Below are 25,235 nucleotides of genomic sequence, written 5' to 3'. Positions count from 1 at the left end.
AAGATCACGAACGCCAACATCTCTGATACCACAGTTCGCGCGCTCATCAACTCCGAATTTAAAAAGCACAAGGCGCGCGTCATTGAAGCCCTGCGAAAGAGCCCCGGCTTAATACACGTCAGCTTTGACGGATGGAGGGCGCGGAATCGACACTCGTTATACGGTATCGTGTGCTTCTTCAGGGACGAGAATAGCAAGCCCCACAAGGTCGCTCTGGGGGTCCCCGAAGTCCGCAGACATTCGGGGAACAACATTGCAACAGAAGTCCTTTATACCATCGAGGCTTTTGGCATCGAGGAGAATATTGGGTATTTTACCCTTGACAATGCCGAGAACAACGACACAGCACTTGAGGCTATTGGCAAAAAGCTCGGCTTCAATGGCGCTCGAAGGCGAGGCCGCTGCTTCGGCCATATAGTCAATCTGTCTGCGAAGGCACTACTGTTCGGGAAGGATACAGACGCGTTCGAAGAACAACTTTCTGGTGCAGAAGCGCTGTCTGAAGCCGAATACGAACTTTGGCGACAGAAAGGGCCGGTTGGGAAGCTCCATAATTTCGTCGTGGATGTTGATCGATCGGACAGACTGACATACCTGTTGAAAGAACTTCAAGAGTACGACATATCCATGTCGGACGATCCGAAAATACGGTCAAAAAGCCCCGTCTCGGTAGTGCTAGATAACGATACGCGCTGGCTTTCCCAGCTCTATATGATCCGCCGCGCCTTGAGACTTCGAAGGTACTTCGAACTGCTAGTCGCGAAGTTCCGAATCCAATGGGAGGAGGAGAATACATCAAAAAGAACTGGCCAGTTGAAAAAGTCGGCTGTCCGGCCTCGAATCCTTAGAGACGAGAACCAACTTACGGCCAACGATTGGTCTGTACTTCAACACTTCGCGACGATCCTTGGATACTATGAAGATGCAGTCAAGACTCTAGAAGGCGACGGTTTAATCAGGAAACGCAAGAGGGGTTATACTGGTTCATATGGAAACGTTTGGGATGTGATCAATGGGTTTGAATTCCTGCTTGGCAAGCTCGAAAAATATAAGGCGATGGCAAAAGATTTTCCTGACCCCGAACAGTTCAGGATCGGCATAAATATGGCCTGGGAGAAATTAGACAAGTATTACACTATTCTCGACACAACACCGATATATTATACCGCCCTCGCACTCCACCCGGCATACAGATGGGGATGGTTCGAGCAGGCCTGGGTACATAAGCCCGACTGGATCAGATCTGCAAAAAGGATAGTTCAAGAAGTGTGGGACGAGTCCTATCGAGATTTCCATATTGTGGTGGCCTCAAATGACGAGCCTGTTGCAAAACGACAGAAGCAATACTACAATGCCTTCGAAGAGCATTGCGAACAGTCCCGTATCGACTCCATACAGACAGAGCCTCTACTGGACGACGACACGATTGGCGACGAATACGAACGATGGCAATCGAGCCATGAGAGCACTGACAAGACTGTGCGAGATCCGATAGCGTATTGGCATGAGAAGCGCCTGCAATACCCTCGTCTCTCCCGAATGGCCCTCGACTTTGTCACAATACAATCAATGTCTGCAGAATGTGAGAGGATGTTCTCGGCAGCAGGGCAGATGGTTGTTCCCCAACGGTGCAATCTTCAGGCGCAAACAGTTGGGATGTGTCAGGTATTGAGGTCGTGGTTTCGGGCAGGCATTATCAACGACCTAGATCCGTTATTTCTCTCGATCATAGAGGAGAAGAAAGAGCTCGAGGGCATCCATCTTAATGATGATGAGTTCAGAAGACGGGAGCTATCGTGGCTCGCTGCCGCGGCGAAAACAGCTGGCCATTGAAGAGGCGATTCGAGTGCTACAAGAGTGAATGAAGGGAAGGGGACGGGAGCAGCCGAAGGTAGATTCGCACCAGAGGAGCCTCGGGAAGCCCTACTTGTTGTACCAGCCAGCAAAAGTGGACATCACCTCCTTCTAAGAGGGAGGTATTTGTTAGAATATGTCGTCTCTGACACTTTTTAATGCGAGGGGATGGTTAGCGTCACTGTGGCCAACCCTGACACGGGCGCGATGAGATCAACTCAAGAGATAATGCCACTATATTGCACGAAAACCAAGATGAAGAGGAAAGAGGTATGAGCAAGCGCGTGGACGTGTAGACGCGTTAACTTAGTGCCATCATGCGCTGCCCCACTACGCCGCGACTCTGGATGATGCCGCCACAAACCTCCATCCACTGAAGTCAACTACACTTAAATCAACTACATTTGAGGTGTCCGTTGATACACTACATTCAAAGTTTCATTACTAATCTACACTTACTCTAAATTGACAGATGCCGTGTAGTTGATTTAGTTGATTGGGTCTCTGCTCTTGGGAATAGAATCAGCATTTGTATATGAAAGAAATGGCCGCGGTTTCTTCAGTACGAGGTACCATACTATGGTTTACCTAAAAGCTAGGTAAAAGGAGAAAGAAAACTCCAGGGTCACGCTCGACGACACAACCATGGTTGCTGCGTGGTGGCTTAGTCGAAATGAAATAATTCACAAAAGAAGCAAGTTTCAAATGAGACAACCAAGGTACCTGCGGCTGGGCTGGCAGAATCCTACTACGTTAACGAGAACAATGTGACCAATCACAGGCGCTAAAAGTCATGCCCGTGTAAGACTCATGCCCGTGTAGCCAAAGTGTCATGCCCGTCTAGCAAGTCCCTTTCAAAATTATCAATATCAATGTTGTTCTTATCAATCAATACTTATCAATCAATATCATGTGACACCGCGAACTCGCGTTTTTCGCGTCTTTCCTGGCGCGTCTGAAGTTCTGCCTTTAGTCTCCTATCGTGTTCCTCAATCACCATAATTACTTCAAGCTTTTGCTATGGCTTCTGGAAATTTCTCCAATCGGTCTATAAGAAGCCCCTCTTCCTCCACGCCCTCCACTCCACAGACACCTACTCCTAATGCATTCTCCTTCCTCAACAGCCGTCCTCCCAAACCTGACCGTGCTCGAGAAGACATCATCTTAAAACAAAGAAAAAGACGTGCTGAGGACGTCTGGGACCACTTTCGAAAGCCACAAGAGGACGAAGACAAGAGAGGAAAGGATGGACAGTCATTAATGTACTGCAAATTTTGCAATGGAAGGTGGTCTACTGCGATTACGACAAATGCACGTGGCCATCTTGCGAACAAGCATCAAATATACATTGAGGTTGCAGAGCCAAAGGGCAAGAAACCACGCCAATTAGCCCTCGATATCTCGTTTCAAAATGCTACACAGAAGCTAGCGGAAAGGGACAGTTTCGAGTTGAGAGAGAAGCTCCGCAACGCTATTGACAGGGACGCTTTTTATGAAGCACAGATCCAGCTCATTACTCGCCGCCGGATGGCCTTTAATTGTGTTGAATGGGCTGAATATCAAGCACTCCTCATGTCTATTAACCCAGAAGTCGAAAGCCTCCTTGTCGAATCACATTCAAGCATCCCAATCCATATTGAGCGCAGCTTCCGCAAGCATTATGGAACCGTCAAGAGCCGGCTCCAAAATGCTAGGTCTCAAATTCACTATAGTATCGATCTCTGGAAATCACCAAACCGCAAATCATTCCTCGGCATTTGCGCACAATTCGTTGATAATGAGTACGTTCTTCGAAAGGCGCTGTTGGCACTTCCACAGTGCCGCTTTTCACATAGTGGTGAGACAATGGCAGCCCACATTCTTGATGCGATCAAAGCTTATGAGATTGCCGAAAATACTGGATATATTGTTGGGGATAATGCTTCAAGTAATGACACTTGTGTTGCGGCCATTGGAAGAGAGCTTATCAAACTGGGAATTGAATTTGATGGGAAGAAGCGCCGTATTCGTTGTTGTGGTCACATCATCAATCTCTCTCTTGAAGCCTTTCTTTTTGCAAGCACTGTCGAAGCACTCGAAGCTGCTATCGAGGCTGCAAAGGAAGAGGCAGACCTCACCATTGTAGAGGCATTACAAGAACAACTTCGAGAAAAGCAAGGTAAGAAAGGCAAGAAGAAACGACTGGGTGATGAGGCTGGATGGCAGTCAATCAGTGCACTCAGTAATCTCCATACTATCGCCGTCTTCATTCGCTCCTCATCGATCCTTTCAGATGAATGGGAGACATTAGCCGGCAAAACGTTAGGCATTGATAATGTCACCCGATGGAATTCATGGTTTAATCTCATTAAAACAGCGGTTGAGAAGCAAGCAAAGTTGATGATCTTCTGTCAAAACCATCATAAAGAACTTGGACCAGCAGTTCTCTCGCCTCAAGATTGGGAGACTCTTAAAATTACTCTGGAGTTCTTACAGCCCTTCTCTCAAGCGACGCTTATTCAGGAGTCAAAATGGTCATCTCTTGATCAGGCACTCTGGACGATGGATGTACTGTTTAAGCATTACGAGCAAGCGAAGGTACGCTGTAACAAGTATTAACTCATTAGTATGTTGCTAATAGATAATACAGGCCAAGTACGCCCATAACTCCCATATAGTCAACTCCATCAATATGGGCTGGTACGTACTTGACAAGTATTACAAATGTTCTGACGAAGCTCCCGCCTACACTACTGCTCTCCTCCTCCACCCTATGCGCCGAAAAAAGTATATTGACCTTCATTGGGATCCATCTTGGTGTGGGCCAGCCCTCAGAGCAGCGAGGGAGGTCTGGGCAAAGTACAAAGATCTGCCACTTCAAGAAAATGCAAACCGGGGGGCGAACGACAGCCATGAGCTCTCAGAGTTTGACAAGCTTGCGCAAGAGCTTGATGTTACTGAGGATGACGGTGAGGATGAATTTGAGAAGTTCGTTACATCGTCGCCACATAAGATTACCTGCTCCCCTTTACAATGGTGGTGTAAAGAAGAACAGAGATTGGAGTACCCTCGTCTCCACAAAATGGCTATTGACATTCTCTCTATCCCGCCAATGTCAGACGAGGCAGAACGTGTCTTTTCAGGTGTTAGACGTACAATCTCTTGGGATAGGGCAAGGCTAGGCGCTTGGATTGTGGAGATGACAGAGCTTTTAGGGAATTGGAATAAGAATGATCTTATTCGAGTTCTGCATGTACTAACTGGCGAAGATGATGAAGTTATTAGCCTTTCAGAGACTGGCGGCAATGAAATTGACATCGTCGGCGGTGACAACTCGTCACAGTAATGAATACCTGGACAGCTGCAACTGTATCGTGATGGAGGCGAAAATCACTGGCTTCTTATCAATAATTATCAATATCAATATCAATATTGGGTAAATCTTCGTTATCAATATCAATGCTGCCCTTATCAATCAATATTGATTGCTGACAAGCCTGTTGAGTGCTTAGGTAGTTTTCTGGGACCAGAACTATTTATGCTCGGACTCAATCCATTTGAGGACTGAGTACAATATTGCCAACAGGGAAGCCATTCACAATAAACCGTTGCCCAGGCCAATGAGTATGAGGTTGGAAGCCCTGCACTGGCGCCACACAAGCCTTTATGCAATCGGTTTCCATTTCTTTCCGTAGACGGATTCAAAAGTTGTCGTCTCTGAACCTTCCAAGGCGAGCGTAGCTTTTTCTGGCTTGTCTCAGACCCACATAGTGCTTTTCAGGTGCACGAGCTCAGTGCCAAATGACCGTCGGATAAATTCGAAGTATGGCTGGCTGTCTTCTCGGTTCACCAAACCGACTTCACACCACACAATTCAGGGATGGATGTCACTTTTGTATCGCCGAGTACCTGTGGCGGCCGGGAGTGGGGAAAAGTTGGGGTTGGCAGAAAATCGCTTGATGACTTACTGCGGGGCAAAATATAGTGGGTTTCGGGGTGGAGTCCTTTACCAGGCTATAGCTACAGTTGTTGACTACCTGAAAATTGTGAGGCTTCTGTCATAGGGGTAAAGTAGATACGCAGTTTACCCATCCTAACTGTCACGGGCTACGCCCGATGCTGTGGACCCGGCTCTGCCGGGCCCGGAGCTTCGGTGCCAGACATGTCCGACTCCTGTGTAAATTACTTCATTTCGCCTAAGCTGCCACGCAGCAGCCATATGGTCGCAAGCTCGAGGCTTGCCTCGAGCTTTCTTTCTCCTTTTCTTCCTTAGCTTTAGATAGACAATTGTACGGCAACCTTATGTTGAACAAACAGCGGTCCAGCCTCTCACACTAACCATCATTTACAACGTACACTTGGGCCAATACCACATATATATCCCTGTTTCCCTATTTCTATATCAGAGCTCCTAATAGTGAAAATAGTGAGTGTGAAGACCTGAAACTATGGCACAGCTGCGGGTCGCCTTGGTGCAGAAAGGGCCTCTTGGAAATTGGCTAAGGCTGTTCACCAGGCTCACACAGATCTGTTTAAGCGATGCATCCCTGCAGTTCCCACCTAAATCCACCTGAATCCACCTGAATCAATCGTACATAGTGGTACCAATGCTTGGAGGCCAAACCTTGCTCCTGTGGCGGCCGCCATCCCTGTCGTCAATCACCCCTTCCTGCCCAGGACTCAGAACTTTGATGAGGGGGTTTCCGTTTTTCCAATGTGGGATGTACTTGAAAGCCGCAACCTTAAACTGCATACGATTTCAGCCTCCTACGCCAGACCTCCACATGTCAAGTTTCGGCTCAAGCAGAGTGGAGCCTAACAAAACGATAGCGCCAAAAGCGACGGAGCTGAAGGAATTCCACAATCCGCCCCTCCCAGTGACCGCTCCAGGCGATACCCTGAATAAATTAGGACACGATGGCAACTTATGCCGCCACTGGACAATCTTTACTATTGAATAAGTCTGTCCCTGAACATGTGTTGTCCATCTCCTTCAAACGACCCTTTCAATGGTCACCCCCTTCAAGATGGCGAAAGTTTTCCAAGGAAACAGTGCGGCAACCGGCGATCTATGTGGCGGTGCACGGGGAACGACACACACGGCCAGAAGCCAAGACTGATCGTCTCAACATGCGGAATAAATAACCCACGCGCCTAATAAGTAGCTCGTCTGGTTTCGGATCGCCCAATGTATCATAGCCAGAGTTCTCTACGGCGCTCTTAAATATATAGCAGCAAGACTGTGCGACGCTTGAAGTCATCCTTTGCAGCCATAGGCATTCCTGTTGGGCAATTCGCTGTCTACAAGCTTCAGTCATGCGCCAAAAAACAGTCCGTTCAATTTCTGTATGTGTGTGTCCTCGCCTTCGGATTGCCTATTCCTCCAGACTTTTAATACTCAGTAACTTCCTTTCGTCCGAGCCTTTTACCCCTCATATTTGCTTTTTCCGGCTATGCTTTCCTTAATGATAACCGAAGTGGTGGTGCTGGCAACTCCCTTCTAACATCCAACTTCAGTGTAGATTCCGTGGCCCTGCTGGCCTCGGCCATAAGTTGTCAGTATAGCGGTTCCCGGCAGCCTCTGCCTTCCCCAACTATCCAACATAGCGATGCCTACCGTGACCTCCACGGTAGGGTTTTACTCAAGCTAGGCCATCCTGGCCTTCGCTCATAGATATGCCTGGGTTCCAAGTTCTTCCGCGAACATTCCCACCAGGTCTTTCGATTTAGAGTAGCCCAAGGTGCTCTAGAGAGGTGCGCGTCCACTGAGGCCTAGCTGCTTCAGTGGATTTGCCCGACAATTCCTTCGGGAATTAACGTTACGACGCCGCTCGTAACGTTGTTTAGCATGCCCACAACATTCATAAGTTCGAAGTGATCCCAACAAAGCCAACCAACCCAAGTAAGGGGAATCAAAAGAGCCAGACAAATAGAAACGGCAATATTGATGTAAACGAAACACCAGATCCCCTGCTGAATCAGGGTAGCCCGCTCCTATGAACAGACGCTAATCGCTACTGAAGTTGTGGAATCTAGTGCTTGACCCACCTCCACTTTCCAGGTTGAGCCCCTGATAGCTTTTGCCATGAGCATGGGAAAGGTATTTGCAGGCAGAAGATGTATGTTCATATGGGAAGTCCCCTTACTACTGGAAACCAGTGTGCGCTTGCCAAGCTGGCGATGGCGGTCACGGACGACAAGACTATTGTCGTTGGGCTGTCCCTTGTGGCCTACATTGTTAGGCTTTCCATTGCCCGTGGCATGCCCCCACTTATCTGGCTAGCGGAAACGTCGCACGATCTCAAGTGGGTTGCGGTACAGAATCTGGGCATAGTGCAGCTCAGAGAGTCACCATCGAGTGTACATGCTGGTCGTGACGGAAACAAAGCCATGCCTACAAAGTTCTTATTGGTGATGATCGAGGTAGCCACGTGGGAGAGTTAGATGAGGAGATAGAAAGTGCTCAAAACGGATCGACACTGCAAGATATGATCAGATAAGGACGACAGAATCGGACGTTCTGACCTAATTGCGCACCGTAATTGAAAGATGTAAGATGCTCCCCTAAGTAGTGATGTGGCCTTGTACAGTACGTGTACGTACAGTACTGTATTTTAGCCCTAGTACCGTACGTACAATGGGGTTGTACAGTACAGTACATACATACAAATTTCCCCTTCCTTTTTGGGCAATAGTGAGCCCTGCCCTTGCACCATTTTTGAGCCTCAAACCTCAGATTCCACCTCAGTGTCAACACCCAATATATCACCCGTCGACTGTAATACACCTCCCACTCAAAATCCTCATTGGTTGAGGCCATCGCGCCGTCCATCCAGACCTTCTTGCCCTGCGCATTCACAAATAACTCGAGATATGAATCTTCGAGTTCTAGCCAGTCCTTCTCCTCAAGATCCGCCCAGCGCTTTTTTAGGGTTAGCTTTGGTGGGCGCCATCTTTTTAGCGATACCTTCAATTGGTACAAAATCAGGAGTGCGTTGAGCCAACAGAGCTTTTGTACAGCTCCGTATTTGTACGATGTGACCCACAAATTCCCCTATTTGGAATATCGTACGTACGCAGTACGCGTACGTACTTTTTCTTCTTGTACGTACGTACGTACAACAGTGTTGTACGAAAAGTACAACATCACTACCCCTAAGTATCATATACGAACCAATCCTGTTGTGCAGAATTGATAATAAACATTCGAGCTAGTCTGGATTTAGATTGGATGATTGTTACGTCTTTGGCAAGTGGAATAGCATGACCAACTTCGGATATCATCCGGCAGTGGTTGCTCAAAAGCGGCCATTTTAAATGGGCCTTTGTAGGTCAGCAGCGCCAATTCAGTGAAAACCCTTCGGTCTCATTTCGGTTCAAGCTCGGTCCACGGGCTGGTTAGGTGTAGACGTAGTACCTCGAAATCGTCGTCGTATGGGACCATACCTGTTTCCCTGATGGCCAGACCTCACCTAAGGCTGTTCTTCCTGTAAGAGCAACTTGATGCATTGGCGATGATGTTACGGAGAGACGCCGTTGAGCTGTGCACATCAACCAGTCAGTGACAACCGCCAGTGTCTTCGACCAATTACCCCGCCCTTACGGTGGGATATTAGTACTGCAACTGCAAGAGGGCCAAAACACAGTGGTACATACGCACAATGCGTACATCGTGTAAATAAAGACATGTTATATCAGAAAAGAAGCGCTCTAAATAATCTAATAGTATTATACATTATTAATAGATGCTATAGAGCTTCTAGCAGCATCAATATTGCAGCATAGCTTGCAATTGAAGGGATGCCACAGAGCCCCCTTTTCCTCCGCGTGGGGCTGCATCTTTAGCCTTACAGTACAGCCTCGCGACCCCGGTCAACTGGTGCGATTGGGTTTTTCGCGTGCCGCAACCGCAATAGGCATTTTTATCGTCAGAAAAATAGTGCGCAAATATAACCCGCCTCTGTGGACTACCTTTGTCAGCAGTAAAGTCTTTATTTGGCGGTGTAGCGGCGCTACAGCGGTCAAGTGTTGTGATCGGTGTTTGGGCGGCTGTTGTGTTTTGGCCCTCTTGCAGTTGGAGTACTAATATCCCACCGTACGCCCTGACAGCCGGTCGTCATAGTGCAGGTGTGCAGATGCGGCCCCCACGGGGTAAATGCAGCCGATAGCACCCACCAAGCTAGTGCGTAGATTGGTAACCACCACGTGCCACAGTGACATCGATGCCCTTTCAAGGAAACCTGCAACAGACAGGTGGGGAAATGGTTGACGAGCCATCAATACGCCAGCTTGAACTATATGACTTCGTGGCACGAAGCTGGCAGTGAAATATAAATGAATGCAAATCGTTCCCGAACATTAAGCCAAAACTTTATGAGGCCCGGTCGAAAGAAAGCTGTTTATCAAGTAGCGCAGCATGTCACTGCACAATACGACTCGGTTAACTGGGAGTCGCAAACCATTCTCCCATAACAGACCCCCGAGACACTGGGGCTGCGTACAGCCAGCCAGGATCGTCCGCTTTCATACCGGCCCCGCTCTGCCTGGCCCTTCCTGTTGGTTTTACTCCGCCATATGGAGAACTCGCAGGGAATTCCTTCACGCCTACTTGTCATCGTAGCACCGCCGCCTCAACATTGCTCTTCAATGCAACCAACCCTTGAGCTCCAGCCACAGGTAAGTCAACATTCCCTCATATCGCCCGAACATATAATATGAAGCGTAAATCACTCTTACACAGGACGTATCCATCCTTTCTATCTACCGCGCTCATTGCCCCTCCTCAATTGCAAACGCCAGACACGGTAATGTCACGCTATCGATCCTATGCCGCCCAGGATGATAATTCGTTTGCTCTTTCTCCGCCCTCCACCAGGCCCAAAATGTTTATTCAAATGAAAACACAGTTGCAAGAATGCGCTCGCCCGGCCGGCGCCAGATCGAGCAAACAATCTGTTGAGCAAGGAGACATAAAGTTGTTTCGATTCTCCGAAGCTGCCAGAGGTGGCCAAGGCAAGAAGGGGCCGCAAAGCGGCTCCAGTGCTACCAGTAGTCGAGCTACGAAGAAGACAGCTCACAGACTGGTGGAGAGACGGCGCCGCGACAAGACAAACGAGGCATTTGCTGTCCTAGAGAGCATGATTCCCGCCTGTACCGGTAACGTCCACAAACTTGCCATCCTCCAGGTCCGAGCAACTTGTACCTGCACACGCCCACTGCCGCTATTGTAACAGCAACATATGGTTAATAGAGCCATGGCTAATATTTTTATTGCAGGCCTCCATCGATTATATACGATACCTTGAAAATTGTCTGGCTAAGCTGAAATGGCGATTGGGTGACCATCAGAGCTGGGACAAACCCGGGCACGTCTCACTACCTTTCATCCGTGACTTTCATGCAGAACCCAGAGGCCGTGTAGAGCTGTTTGACTCTGATATTGCGTCGCCTATTATCGCCGGGCAGCTCGACCGCGCCCGTCACCCATCTACTCCATCTCCGGAAGCTAAGGATACAGATGACCACCAGCTATCTTGTTCATCTGTATTAACATACCAGAACCATCACCGCCTCAGTAGCTCGGTAGCACCTCTGCCAGCTTTCAGTCCGCAATCCCACGGCATGTATTCGCCTAGCAGTGCGCCAGGACCAAGGTCCACTAGCCCGCCCCGGAACAAGCCGACGGATCTCGACTACGAGGCAGCCGCAGCGTTGCTGATGTTCAGCACTCATGGGCAATACACTAATGTTATTCCAAGAAGTCGAGGCTTATCCGTTCACGACCTGCTCTGTACCTAAGCTCCAATATAATTGAGCGTATTGCGCCACGCCTGGCGCTCCCTCATTACGTGATGCTTCGGGCTGCGCCGACAGAGGGCCCCAAGGCGTGGTACTGGTTAATAGCGGTGCCGACATCAACGCGGCGAATCAGCAGCATGATTTCCCGCATCCTCAGCGAGAAGTGCATGACCTCTGTCTTCTCTGGGTCAAACGAAACCCGTTGGCAGAGCCCCAGACGACGAGCTCCTGGATGCATTTCGTCGCTTTACGCGATGTTTCTTCCACTGATGATCCTGTGAATGGCGGTGTCATCCGCATAACCAAACCGGCCGTCGGGGTTCCCCAACCAGTAAATTGGTTCAGTATAGAATTCGTGACTGATGATGATTCCGATGACAGCCGGGTTGATAAATCCGCCGACCTAGCAGCCAGACATCGGTCCGTCGCCGCAGTCACCTCTTATGCATTAGCATCAAAATTCAGCGGCGTCCATTCGTATTCGTCCACATGTTCGTATATATCCACGCTCTTGGGACCATCATCCGCGTCGTCGCTGAAAACAAAACCATCATCAGCCTCCCAGTCAATGTATTTCTTCTTGATTTCTGCCCACGTCATGCGAGGACAATCCTTGCGGATGTCGCCAATTACGGGTAGATAAGGCGACTGCTTCCTTTCCTGATAGTCAACACCTTTCCCGCGCTTCACAACGACCATAAGCTCCTTCGCCTTCTCTCCCGGGGACATGATTGGGGCATATTCTTGTGTTGCAAAGGCTGCTGCTTTACCTCTTCCCGGTGGCGTCTGCTCGAAAAGCACACGCGTTGCTTCGTTAATCACGGAGCAGGCCACACCAGCTAGCGTAGATCGATAAATAGCAACCGACGGTTGATTTTCGATACCATCGCGGCTGTTCATGACATTGACCCAGTGAGCTGGCTGTGGCTTGCGCTGATACCGCTCATTGTAGTGATTGTCGTTGAAAATGTCAGGCGGCTGCGCGTATCCGAGTAGTGATGAACCGTGGGAGATAAATCGCAGCTCCTTCCACCCCTCTCCATACTTTATGAGAGTATTCAGGACATCGTAGCTGACGGATTCGCCGTACATAGTGAGAACGGTAAAGGTGTCGAGTTGCAAGCCAGGCAGAAGCTTCAGAATGTGGACCAGGCGGTAATAGACATCCTCGTCGCTAAAAGAAAGCATCAAAGTCTCCCCTCGGATTCGCAAATGGCGGATCTTTGATAGAGTCGCCATAGAAAGCGCCGCCAATTTTACCATCATAGTTGCGGTGTCTTCGAAGCTGAACAGGACCTGGCCAAGCCAGCCGTGTCCAATTTCAGTTCTCACGCGACGGCAAGTTCTCAGCAATGCGAGGGAATGAGGAGCAGGAGTAATTCTTATCTCCGCAATTTTTCCCACTGATCTTCTGCCATGCGAGACTCTGGTGCTCAGGAAAAGGTAGCCGTATATCGAAATTCGGAGCTCTGGCGGCAGTTGGAAGAGCCAGCTCGATTCCTGGTCATTTGCTGCACATAAGGTAGAGTGGCCACTAGGATTGTTCCTCGATTTGCCTTTCGTCTTCTTCTTGAGCGCCATGATCACTGTGGCACACTGCTCGAAGGGTTCAACTCGCTGCGATGAAAATGGTTCGCTGATTTGGAACCTGGGGAAAAGGGGAGCAAACCTCCAAGACCTGCCTGCGCCTCACTTATTTGTGGCTTCGCGTAGTTGACCAAGTGGACCACGGACACGGGTTTTGCTTCGCCCGGAAGGGTGTCCACAGAGGACTCTGTATTTCCTGTAGCTACCCATCGCCCCGATGAACGAGAGACGCTGTTGTCGCAGTTAGAGAATGACTGTAGGGGAAAGAAATTGCCAAGCGGATGGGCTGCCGGTTCTGAATTATCCATTGGTATGCCACTCCTTGTATAATGTCTATAATATAGTTATGACTCGACTCGATCCTCACTAATGATGTGTCTGTGCCATTTAAAACAACGGCCAGCGATGCGACTATCGATGCTTAAGCAACCTTGTGAAACACCGGGGTGATCGCTGTTTCCTGGGTACACAGTGGCGCGGCCGAACTGGACAGCAAACTCATAACCACTGTACTGCACACTGATTGAAAGTTTTGCTCAGCTTAGTCTATTGAATATATTTACAACCGGTTCATAGTCGGCAAAGGTAATGGCCATAAAAGCACGTTGTGCCTGGTCTTCTCTTTTTCATATTTGCGCCGTTCAGGTGCAGTAGATTTCACCAAGGATGGTAAGCCGATGGCAAGACCTTAACTGGTTAGGTCTGGACTACTCACTAATGACTGTGGTTATGGTATTGAGCCCACGCCCGAATCTGGCGTATCTGATTGGTGCTCTCGGTTTGTAGAGATGGAGCTGTCCCCCAGATTGCATCACAGATGGTATAAGTGTACAGTAGTTAAACGGAATCACCCTTTTTACAAGATAATAGGTCTGAGATTGAGCGGAATGCTCGAACGAGTGCCAACCCATTTATGCACACAGGACCAAAGAATACATCGATCTCTGTTGAGAGGTTTGATGGTTCAGACATTTGTGATCTGCTTCGGCGCCTACACAGTAAGATCACGTGACCCGACGCGCCGCAGCATGGCCTGTAATGTAATGTATTCACGCCCGGAGGGATTTCCCCAGAGGGCCTTACTACTTGCTACATACTCTCTTCTCATGCTTCCTCGTAAAACCCAAAGCCCTTGCGTAAATCTCTTTCAGATCTCTCCACACAATTAGTCTTCTTGCTGGCGGGTCTCGTGGGGGTTAGTAGCAAGTACGCTTGAAGGCAATTCTCCAAGTGTTCAGTTTCCTATCTTCGGCCGCTGAAGCGAGACCTGCTGTCGTGGCACGAGTGTGCGTTGGGGTTAGTCGGGTGTTAGTATTGGGGAATGACTACTACGGCATCCATGTTCCTACTCCTTCTGCGTAGGATAAGGCTTCGGACAGTGTCTGCTGAACGATTCGTGTGGGCCACCGCACGGCACACATTTCATTATCTCCTCATGACAGTTCTCGTGTCGATGTCCTTCTTTGGCGCATCTGGCACACCGTTGCTTTCCCTTGCATTGGAACGCCTTGTGCCCTATTTCCTGACAGTTGTAGCACTGCTCTGGTCGCGGTCGTCGCTCGAATACCCCTGTGTAACCTGACTCGCCGCCAGCGTGGAAGAATCCCTCCGCCAACAGCCTTCTTGCATCGGCTCCTTTGCTCAGATACACCACCATCGATCCATACGCTTTCGGCACGTCCCTCCTGCTCAACCAGGCTATCTTGGCAACCTTGGCCTCGTTCTCTTGTCCAAAGGTTTCTGCTGCACCCGCCAGGACCTCTCCACCATCGTCCAAGACCGCGGTGCGCCTTACATTGTCGACCTTGATCGGGTAGAGTTCGTCACGCAACACCCGAACCCCAGCTGCCAGTCTCGTCGTTTCCATAGCCTGTTTTACCATCTGATGCTCGGATTCGTCTCTGCAGGCGATCTTAATACGATTCGGGTTCTTCGGGTCCACCGTGACCGCACGGCACCGCCAACTAGCGTTGTCCTCCGTTGTGCGTATCTCTTTTTGCAAAGCGCTTCGAATTGTGCCTGCTGTTACTTTTGGGCTTTCCTTTTCGTCTGCTCTGGACTTGTCAATCGTGCAGAATAACGTGTCGGTGAATGTAGACGGCGCCGTGCCCACTGTCGACAGCGTGCGTACATTGCTTGGCTGGCTCGTTGGTGGCGTTCGTGCCATGTCTGCGTAGGACAGTTGCGGACTCGATTGTGTTGAGGTCATGACAGGGCACTTCAAGATGGTCTCCAGCCGTTCCCGGACCTTGCTTCAACGCTTCCTTGGTGTGGTAGAGCTCGTCTCGCGTTTCCTTGGTCTCATGGTTGAAATGTTCCTTTAGTTCCCTCAGCTGCGTCTGAAGTTCCTTGATCAAGTCTTCCTGTTTGCCATTTTGGCTCTTCAGTTCCTCCAACACCTGCAAGAGCAATGCCTCCACCCCTTGACTTCGAGCTGTTTCGTCGCTTCCGACATTTTCGGCAGGTTCCAAGCTCGCCTCGGTAGATGAAGCTCGTCTGACGCGCTTGGTCGTGCGTTTGACGACGTCCGTTGGTGACCGACTCTCCTGTCGACCTATTTCCATCGCCTTCACGGTCGGCCTCACCAAACGAGTGGATCGTTTTGGCGCAGCGGGGTTCACCCTCCCCGCCTGCCTGATCTCCACCACGGCGGAATCCGGCATACGGTACGACTCGCTTTAACAGTGAAATAATTGAACAATAGACTCTCCTCGTTACTAATAGGGAATTCCATTGGGGCGTAATGTACTTCACTAAATTGGCGATCATGTGATGCAAAATTTTCTTAGTCATCGGTCCACATTTCCTTTTTTGGAACTCTGTTTATTTCGCATACATTCTCCCAATTGCTCACGCGTTGCTCCGTACCGACACCAGCTGCGCTTTCTACATTCTCAAGCAATGGACTTTCAAGCTGCAGAAATTGATAAAATCTTCTGTAGCAAGTGCCCGAAATTCTGTGCTGCAGCTGAATTTGAAGTCAACAAGAAAGGCAAGCGGAACAGAACTTGCAAGCGGAACAGAACTTGCAAGCGGAACAGAACTTGCAAGCGTCACAGCCGAAAACGCGCTCTGGAGTTCCATGACTGGGACAGTTTCACCCTCCTTCTTCGCAACTGGAAGAAACTGGTAAGTAACTTCAAGATTGCACGAATAGGAGCCAAAATCAATGGACAGAACAGTCTTCTGACGTAGTCTGAGTTAACAGCGCGGACGCGATGTATTAGATGCGAGCTGCGCTTTTGATTTGGATGCTCTACCCGTGAATTTTGGCTCCCCACGCGTGCTCGAGCTTGCAAAACATGGTGGAGATCAGGGTGGCGATCAACTCAACGTCAATCACGAGGTTGTCAACCTGGTTGACGTCAATCAACCCAACTCAACTCAACGTAGCATATTCTTTCTAGTCAACAAACTCAACATCAGCATGATATTGAGTTGATTGCGTTGGTTAGGTTGATTAAGTATCGTAATAACGTTCCCTAAACTCCCGTGTGCCGGGTAGCTCAGCCCTTCGGAGAATGAGTGCTAGCGCTTACCAGGGTGTACTTCTCATCGCACATAATTCACCACGAAATTCATGTACTATGAAGCGTACACTAACGTGCTGCGGGTTACTAACTTAACCTTAATCCTCAACGCGTGAAACGCGTCAACGTCAACTTGCTCGTCTATTGACCGTGTCATTCCTTTGTTCAGCGCCGGCCTGGCCTCCCCTCCACAGGCTTGTTTTGCTGGGCGCCCTATCTTCGTCTCTTCGGCCTGAATATGTCCCAGAAATTGGATTTGAATGCCGTAAATTCCGTGGCAGCGCCTCCGTTCACGCCAGGTCCATTAACACCAGCGCCATCAACACCCGAGCCGCCCACACCAGCCGAAGCCCGCGCCAGTCGGCGAGACGAAGATCGATTGTTCCGACATTTCCGTGGCTATACATGGTCTCAACGAAGCAGAAATACAAAATCATGGGTGTGGGAATACGGCTTCGATATCGAGAAGGACTTGGAGCGGCGATGGGTCTGTAGGCTATGCATTCAGAGGAAAACGCCAAAGCCCGGCAATGTCATTGCGATTGGCACCCAAAACGCTGAGCGGCATCTCTGGGACCAGCACAAAGTCCAGGACCCCTCTGGAAAACGTTCTGCTCCAGGTTCTCGCCAGAAACCCAAGACAGGATACCAGACGATAACGAAAGCCTTCAATCTCGACCTAACGGCGCCGCGAGAGCAAGCAATTGCGAATCGCTTCATCAAGAGCTTTGACAGGAATGTCTTCCAGCGTCTGGTGGTCGAGTGGATTATTGAGAGTAACCTGTCGTTCCGAGAACCCGAGAATAAGAGGTTGCGCACCATTTTCGAGTACCTCAATCCATTTGTTGCAAGCACTGATGCCCATGTCGGTCATGATACTGTTCGCAAGCGTGCGGTTTCCGAGATCGAGAAACACAAAGGAAAGGTAATTGAAGTATTGAGAAACGCGGCTGGCCTGGTACATATCTCGTTCGATGGCTGGAGGTCGCGGAATAAGCACGCCTTGTACGGTGTCGCATGCTTCTTTCGAAGCGAAGATGGCCAGGCCCGCAAGCTTGTTCTTGGGGTCCCTGAACTAACAGTTCGACACTTTGGAGCCAACATTGGACACGAAATCATCGAAATACTGGAGTCGTACGAGATCCCAGACGAGAAAATCGGGTACTTTATCCTTGATAACGCGCCAAACAACGACACCGCAATGAGGACTATTGGAGAGAGGTTCGGTTTCTGCAGCATGGAACGGCGGGGCCGTTGCTTTGGTCATGTAATCAACCTTGTGGTTAAGGCCATCCTCTTTGGAAAGGATGTTGACGCGTTTGAAGGCCGGTTGGGTCGTGGAGACATATCCGCTACGACTGAACACGAGCTCTGGCGAAAGAAAGGGCCAGTCGGAAAGCTTTACAACCTCGTGGTTGCGATCCATAGGTCTGATGTACTTACTACTCTTCTCCGCAGTATCCAACAGCTGGAGTTCGATGCATCGGAGGATCCTAGGATCAGAATTCGGAAGCCACTCAACGTGGTTGTAGACAATGAAACCCGTTGGCTATCGCAGTTTTACATGATCCGGCGGGCCCTGAAGCTTCGGCCGTATCTCGAGACACTGGTCCTAAAGCACAAGCAGGAGTGGGAAAAGGAGAACACCTTGAAGCGGTCAGGGCGACTCAAGGCAGGTGCGCTCATGCCTGCCATATGTCGTGACGAGAACAAGCTCGACGACAAGGACTGGGCCGTTCTGGACGCCTTTGGCACTATCCTGCAGAGCTTTGAGGACGCAGTCAAGGCGCTTGAAGGTGACGGGATTCAACGAAAACGCAAAGGGGGACATTTCGAGTCCTATGGTAACGTGTGGGACGTGATCGTGGGATACGAATTCCCGCTGGCTGAACTGGAGAAAGCCAAAGCTATGGTCAATCAGTATCCTGAACCGGAGCACTTCAGCGTCAATATTAATCTTGGCTGGAAAAAACTTGACGAGTACTATAGTAGACTAGATGAAACTCCGATCTATTACACGTCGCTGGCACTGCACCCCGCTTATCGATGGGGCTATTTTGAGACGGTGTGGTCTGGGCGGCCGGCATGGATTTCCAAGGCAAGAGACATGGTACAGTCAGTTTGGGACAGAGGGTACAAGACGTTGGACATCTCTATGGAGGAGCGTGATGGGCCAGCTGCAAAGCGTCAACGGACACAGTATTATTCTCCTTTCGAGAAATTCAAGGATGAGGCTCGGATACGTCCTTGTGAAGAAAGGGACTCTGATGCGGCAGAAGATGAGTATGCCAGGTGGCAGAAGGACCTGTTACCTACGGATGGTGATGTTCGGGACCCGCGGGCTTATTGGCATGCGCAGCGGTTCAAGTACCCCAGACTCTCGCGAATGGCACTGGATTTCATGACAGTTCAGGCGATGAGCGCGGAGTGTGAGAGATATTTTCGGCGGCGGGGCGCATGGTAACACCTCTTCGGAACCAGCTGGAGGCAAGCACGATCGCTATCTGTCAAGTGCTGCGGTCATGGCTGCAGGCAGGCATTGTGGATGAAGTTGATCCTATGCTGCTGGACAAAGCGGACGAAGCAGTGTTAGAGCAAGTAGTTGAGGAGGAGGGGATAGGAGAATGGCTTAAGGGTTTGCAAATGCAGACGCGGGAGGAAGAGGCCGGGTGGGAGTAAGCTTGTCTTGACTGATAGGGTTCCACGCTCTTGCTGTGGAACCCGCCGTGCGGGTATGGTGTTTCGTCAACCAGTCAACTCAATGTCAAACAAACTCAATATAGGGTCGAGGGCCGGGACGGCTTCCTGAGATCTCGAACTGAGGTCTTTGTTGCTCTGTAGATAGTTTTATCGATTCATTGTTTCTTCATTGGGCGGAAGCCCGCAGGTCTTTAACATGGCGGACCCGCCTGAAGGTCCGATCGTGGTGGAGACTGACAGCCCCACCGCATCACCGAGACGAACGACGCGTCCGACGAAGCCCACGGGGAAAGTTCAAGACACGCTTCGCTCCCTTGAAAATGCGGCAGCAAAGCCAGCCGGGAAGCCGGCGAGCCGAGTGACGCGTGGATCTCATGCAGAAGTAGATGTTGAGCCAGCGGTAGATGGCAGGAAGGCCCGTAGCGCTGGCGATACGGGGAAGGTGATGTTACAGAAGGTGTTGGAGTTGCTGGGAAGGGTTAGCGGCGAGGTAGGAGAGTTAAAAGGAAAGATATTCGAACAAAACGACAGGATTCTGGGTCAGGTAGAGCGGATCGGCCAACAGGAAGACTTGATTCGGGAGCTCCAGGCACAAGTGAGAGAACTGAAGGAAGACTATAGCCGCGAGACCAAGGAATCGCGAAATGAACTCCATAACACCAGAGAAGAACTAAAGCAAGTTCGAGAGCAGTTAGAGGTCATGAAAACTGCTGCGGCCTCGGCACAAAGCAGCCCGCAAGCAACGTACGCAGAGATCGCGCGAACACCGCCACTAAGCCAGCCAACAAAAATACAGTCTCTGTCATCAATGCGCACAACACCATCATCATTCACGGACACTCTGCACTGCACAATCGACGTTTCTAGAGTCACGGAACAGGACAAGCATAAGGCCCAAGTTGGTACGATTAGGCTGGCGATTGAGGACGAAGTGAGGGCGAAGGAGGGTTTCGAGACGTGGAGATGTGCTGCAGCAGTCAAGGACGCGAGGAACACGGACCGCATCAAGGTCATCTGTCGAAACGAAGTCGAGCTGCAACTGGTTAAGGAGGTTGCGGAGAAAACCGTCGTGCCAGGAGCTCGTGTCTTGCGAGATCAACTCTACCCGGTTAAAGTCGACAACGCCAACCGAACTGCGGTCGTGGACGAAGAGGGTAACATCCTACCGGGTGCTGCGGAAGCTCTCGGTGCCGAGAACAACGTGAACATAGCAAAGATATCATGGCTAAGCAAGAGAGAAGCTGGTAAAGCGTACGGGTCAATGGTAGTGTACGTGACCAAAGGGGGCGATGCGAGGAGGCTGCTTGATAACCACTACTTCGACCTAGCCGGGGAGTCGGCCAAGACCAACGTCTTTGAACCAAGGATAGGACCGGTGCAATGCTACAAGTGCCAGGAGATTGGCCACAAGAGGTTCACATGCAAGAAACCTGAGGTCTGCGGAAGGTGCGCGAGACCCGGTCATCACCATAAAGAGTGCCATGCGGTGGAACCAAAGTGCGTTCTGTGTGGCGGACCACACGAATCGTTCAGCTGGAATTGCCGTGTGAGGAACACGCGAGGCAATGAATAGGGCCCTTCGTATGCTACAGCTCAATGTGAGAAAGCAAGAACCCGTACAGCTTAGCTTGATGAACGACCCAGACCTAAAGGAGTACGCAGTGCTTGCGGTATCAGAACCGTACGCAAGGACAATAGACGGTAAAGTTTTTACAGCCCCATTGGGGCATAGCAACTGGACAAGGATAATACCTACACACACGGAGGATACGAAGTGGCCAATTCGGAGCATGCTTTGGGTGCGAAGAGATATCGAGGTGGATCAGATGCCTGTACCGTCGGCCGATCTTACAGCGGCGGTGCTGCGATTGGAGGGGCGAGAAGTCTTGGTGGTATCGGTGTACGTGGAGGGGAGAGATGAGCGAGCCCTGAAATCGGCAACGGGACAATTGCATGGCTTGATTCAGCAATTTCGAAACGGGACAGGTCGACGTACGGATGTGGTGTTAGCGGGAGACTTCAATCGTCATGATCTTCTGTGGGGAGGAGATGACGTGTCAGCCAAAAGACAGGGTGAGGCGGAGCCTATTATTGATCTGATGAACGAGCATGGCCTCTGTAGTCTACTGCCAAGGGGCACAAAGACGTGGCAGGGCCGTGATGCAGAAACCACTATCGATCTAGTTCTTGCGACGTCAGAGCTGGCGGAGGAGATGGTGGAGTGTGGCATCCACCCAACCGAGCACGGATCCGACCACAGAGCAATTCGGACTGCGTTCGACATAGCGATGCCCGAGAGGACAGCGACGCATAGACTCTTATTGAAGAATGCTCCGTGGACAATGATATCGGCCAGGGTGGAGGACAATCTTCGACCACTACCCTGGACGGTCGACGTGCAGACGCAGACCGACCAGTTGATGGAAGTTATGCTAGAGGCAATCCACGAATTAACACCTCGAGTACAACCACCACCTTATGCAAAACGCAGTTGGAAGCTCTGAGCTAAGAACAAGTGTGTTCCTATTCTCTATCTATGAGGAGAACACAACTACTTATAGTTGTGATATCCCCTCCATCTGCCTAATGCCATACGGCGCTACTGACTGCCTGCCTGGCAGGCAGTCTCCCAGTGGCGCTCCTGCCTACAGGCAGATATACGTGATCATGGGATTCAACTAACGCTGGTGGACAAAGCACTTAACACGCCTTCGTCAGATTTACACGTTCTGGCGAAACCAAGCAAGAACACAACGGCGAACAGGTAGGGCAAGTCCCGACCTGGAAGTTCGAGCTAAAGACGCATCCAAAGAATACCACGATGGGATTCGGAAACAGAAGAAAGCTCACTGGGAGGGATTCCTGGCAGAAGATGCCAATATTTGGAAGGCGGCCAGGTACCTCCAAGCAGGCAAGGACACCATGGAGGATAAGGTGCCACCGTTGAGGAAGGAAGACGGATCGATAGCTAAAGAAAATACGGAACAGGCCCAGGAGCTGCTTGAAACCTTTTTCCCGCCACTGCCAACACGGATTGATGCAGAAGATCGACGACCGCAACGCGACGCCCTGTCAATGCCGGACCTCACGCTGGAAGAAATCGAGGAAAAGATAATGGCGGCAAAACCTTGGAAGGCTCCAGGAGAGGATGGTTTGCCGGCCATGGTGTGGAAACGCCTATGGCCGGTGGTGAAGTATCGAGTCTGGACTCTTTTTGACCGTTCACTCCGAGACGGCGTGGTACCGCATCAGTGGAGGAGTGCCAAGATCATCCCGCTCAAGAAGCCAGACAAAGGAGACTACACGGTAGCGAAAGCCTGGCGACCAATATCTCTCCTGTCAACACTAGGCAAAATAATGGAAGCAGTTATCGCAGAACGGATCTCCTACGCAGTCGAGACCTGCGGACTCTTGCCCGCGAACCATTTCGGAGCGAGGAAAAGACGGTCAGCCGAGCAAGCGCTCTTGCTTCTGCAGGAACAGATATACAAGGCATGGAGGGCTGGCAAGGTGCTCAGCCTCATAAGCTTTGACGTGAAAGGCGCTTACAACGGAGTGTGCAAAGAACGGCTGCTGCAAAGGATGTTGGCAAGAGGCATACCAGTCGGCCTGGTCAGATGGACGGACGCCTTCTGTTCCGGCAGGACAGCTTGCGTGGTAGTAAATGGGCACACGTCGGAACGAAGAGAGTTGTCTCAGTCCGGTCTGCCTCAGGGATCACCACTTTCGCCGATCTTGTTCCTGTTCTTCAACGCAGACTTGGTGCAAAGAAAAATCAACGCTAATGGTGGCTCGATCGCCTTTGTGGACGATTATACGGCTTGGGTGACCGGGCCAACGGCAGAGGACAACCGGGTTGGCATTCAATCAGTCATTGGTGATGCCCTCAAATGGGAGGCATGCAGCGGCGCAACATTTGAAGCAGACAAGACGGCAGTAATTCATTTCACAAGGACTGCTGCTCGGTCCAGTGACGAACCATATCTGATCAAAGGAAAGGAAGTAAACCCACAAAATAGTGTAAAGATCTTGGGGGTAATAATGGACGCAAACCTGCGGTACAAAGAACACATGACTAGAGCAGCTGCCAAAGGCCTCACGGCTGCCATGGGTCTGAGAAGATTGAAGATGCTTTCACCTCGAACGGCTAGACAACTCTTTGTGTCGACAGTCGCACCTGTTATGGACTACGCGTCGAATGTGTGGATGCACTCCTGCGGTGCGCAGGAACTGGCATGGCTAAATAGAGTGCAGATGGCGGGTGCACAGGCGATTACAGGAGCTTTCAGCAAAGTAGCCACAGCAGTGGCCGAAGCAGAGGCCAGTATTCAAACAGTGCAGGAGCGACACACTCAAGCAGCAACAAGGCTCTGGGTCAACGTTTGCACACTTCCGCAGACACATCCACTGACAAGATCGAAATACAAAGCTAAACGACGTTTCGTGTCGCCAATGCAGAAAATCGCCATAACGATGGCAAAGACCAACACGGAACGCTTGGAAACAATCCACGAGTACACTATACCACCTTGGAGTGATCGCATACCCGTAGTGGGCGAGCATTATGACTATGTGGAAACAGACCAGGCACCAAACGACGTGGAAGGTATCATCATCGCCACTGCCTCCTCGCAAAAAGGTGACACAGTGGGAATGGGAGGTGTTGTGCGTGACACAACGATCAATAGTGCTGGCGAGGTGCTGGCTAGCTACTCCGTCACCATTGGAACACGGGATGAGCAGAATCCGTACACGGCGGAACTGGCAGCTATTGCGATGGTGCTTAAATGCATGCCTGCAGGGCTCCATCGTCGGGATCTGACTGTCATGACAAGCAACCGATCGGCACTACAAGTTATCCGACGACCACGGCAACAATCCGGCCAGTGCACTATACGCCAGATATACGAACGTACCCAGTATCTTCAAAGGAGAGGCTGCTCTGTTTCACTCATGTGGGTGCCGGCGGAGAACGAAGATTTTACACTAAAAGCGCTCGCCAAGGCAGCAGCGAAGAGAGCGGCAATGTGTGGTGAGACACCAGATGAACGACCATACCAAGCTAGGTCGACAAAGCTACGACTGGCCAAAGTGGCCCAACAGCAACTAGGAGAGCTCCCGGAGGGAGTGGGTAAGTACTCGAAACGAGTTGATGCTGCACTTCCGGGTAGGCACACACGAGCATTGTACGACCAGCTGGAGAGAAGAGAATCGGACATTCTGGTGCAATTACGTACCGGCATGGCAAGACTGAATGGCTTCCTCCATAGAATCGGGGTGGTGGAATCAGACTTATGCGAATGTGGCAAAGCACCTGAAACAATGGAACACTTTCTGTTTCGATGCAGAAGGTGGACAGCGCAACGGGAGATCTTCCTCGATTGCTCATCGGGGAAGATAGGGAATCTCTCATATTTCTTGGGAGGGAAAGCACCGTCTGATGATGACAAGTGGAAGCCGGCCACACGAGCAGTGAAGGCAGTGATCAAATTCGCAATGGCAACGGGAAGACTCGCTCGAGAGCAGCGGCCATAGGACTAGGGAACCTACATGCAACCATACTAACAATAAACAGCCTCGACATTGGCGGACCGTGCTTCAGCTGCTGAGGATAGGACGCTGAACACTTGAGGAATTGGCCTTCAAGCAGGCCTGTCAAGGAACAGGATAACGACGAGGCGGAACCAATCAGTGTAAGAGAAAGCGTGGGGCTTGAGGTGTTATGTACCAACTTTATTGAACCGTAAATAGCTTCCCGACCAGGCCCTCTAGGGATCTCCCTCCGGG

General features: G+C 50.5%; 8 protein-coding genes across 8 annotated transcripts in view; 6 read left to right on the top strand and 2 right to left on the bottom strand.

The window, feature by feature from the left end:
- Nucleotides 1-1,833, top strand: part of VFPPC_18307 (reverse transcriptase) — a gene marked incomplete at both ends in the record, with an annotated part of 3,716 nt that extends 1,883 nt beyond the window's left edge. Inside the window, one exon of the mRNA XM_022429940.1 lies at nucleotides 35-1,833. Within this exon, the coding sequence (XP_022285068.1) occupies nucleotides 35-1,833 (1,799 nt within the window). The remainder of the gene's footprint in view (nucleotides 1-34) is intronic.
- A 1,041-nt stretch (nucleotides 1,834-2,874) lies between these two features.
- VFPPC_18306 (transposase-like protein) lies at nucleotides 2,875-5,179 on the top strand (the record flags this gene model as incomplete). Its single annotated transcript, XM_018294659.2, has 2 exons — nucleotides 2,875-4,431; nucleotides 4,484-5,179. The coding sequence occupies 2 exons, from the start codon at nucleotides 2,875-2,877 to the stop codon at nucleotides 5,177-5,179; spliced, it is 2,253 nt and encodes a 750-aa protein (XP_018137040.2).
- A 1,261-nt stretch (nucleotides 5,180-6,440) lies between these two features.
- VFPPC_18305 (hypothetical protein) lies at nucleotides 6,441-6,794 on the top strand (the record flags this gene model as incomplete). The annotated part of the gene is made up of 1 exon (XM_022429939.1): nucleotides 6,441-6,794. One exon carries the CDS (start codon nucleotides 6,441-6,443, stop codon nucleotides 6,792-6,794), a length of 354 nt encoding a protein of 117 aa, XP_022285067.1.
- Nucleotides 6,795-7,950: 1,156 nt separating this feature from the next.
- On the top strand, nucleotides 7,951-8,277 carry VFPPC_18304 (hypothetical protein; the record flags this gene model as incomplete). The annotated part of the gene is made up of 1 exon (XM_018290225.1): nucleotides 7,951-8,277. One exon carries the CDS (start codon nucleotides 7,951-7,953, stop codon nucleotides 8,275-8,277), a length of 327 nt encoding a protein of 108 aa, XP_018135660.1.
- Nucleotides 8,278-10,715: 2,438 nt separating this feature from the next.
- On the top strand, nucleotides 10,716-11,631 carry VFPPC_12488 (HLH transcription factor; the record flags this gene model as incomplete). The annotated part of the gene is made up of 2 exons (XM_018290348.1): nucleotides 10,716-11,018; nucleotides 11,110-11,631. 2 exons carry the CDS (start codon nucleotides 10,716-10,718, stop codon nucleotides 11,629-11,631), a joined length of 825 nt encoding a protein of 274 aa, XP_018137041.1.
- A 441-nt stretch (nucleotides 11,632-12,072) lies between these two features.
- VFPPC_12489 (hypothetical protein) lies at nucleotides 12,073-13,212 on the bottom strand (the record flags this gene model as incomplete). Its single annotated transcript, XM_018290349.1, has 1 exon — nucleotides 12,073-13,212. One exon carries the CDS (start codon nucleotides 13,210-13,212, stop codon nucleotides 12,073-12,075), a length of 1,140 nt encoding a protein of 379 aa, XP_018137042.1.
- Nucleotides 13,213-14,563: 1,351 nt separating this feature from the next.
- Nucleotides 14,564-15,881, bottom strand: VFPPC_12490 (transposon I factor; the record flags this gene model as incomplete). The annotated part of the gene is made up of 2 exons (XM_018290350.1): nucleotides 14,564-15,267; nucleotides 15,350-15,881. The coding sequence occupies 2 exons, from the start codon at nucleotides 15,879-15,881 to the stop codon at nucleotides 14,564-14,566; spliced, it is 1,236 nt and encodes a 411-aa protein (XP_018137043.1).
- A 3,763-nt stretch (nucleotides 15,882-19,644) lies between these two features.
- Nucleotides 19,645-25,079, top strand: VFPPC_12258 (reverse transcriptase; the record flags this gene model as incomplete). The annotated part of the gene is made up of 4 exons (XM_022428817.1): nucleotides 19,645-20,945; nucleotides 21,022-21,910; nucleotides 22,167-24,579; nucleotides 25,024-25,079. The coding sequence occupies 4 exons, from the start codon at nucleotides 19,645-19,647 to the stop codon at nucleotides 25,077-25,079; spliced, it is 4,659 nt and encodes a 1,552-aa protein (XP_022283990.1).
- Between the last annotated feature and the right edge of the window lie 156 nt (nucleotides 25,080-25,235).

This window comes from Pochonia chlamydosporia (genome assembly GCF_001653235.2).
Source record: "Pochonia chlamydosporia 170 chromosome Unknown PCv3seq00012, whole genome shotgun sequence".
In the NCBI taxonomy this organism is placed as follows: Eukaryota; Fungi; Ascomycota; class Sordariomycetes; order Hypocreales; family Clavicipitaceae; genus Pochonia; species Pochonia chlamydosporia.
Note: the sequence above shows the minus strand (reverse complement) of the source record. Positions and strands in the feature narration are given on the sequence as shown.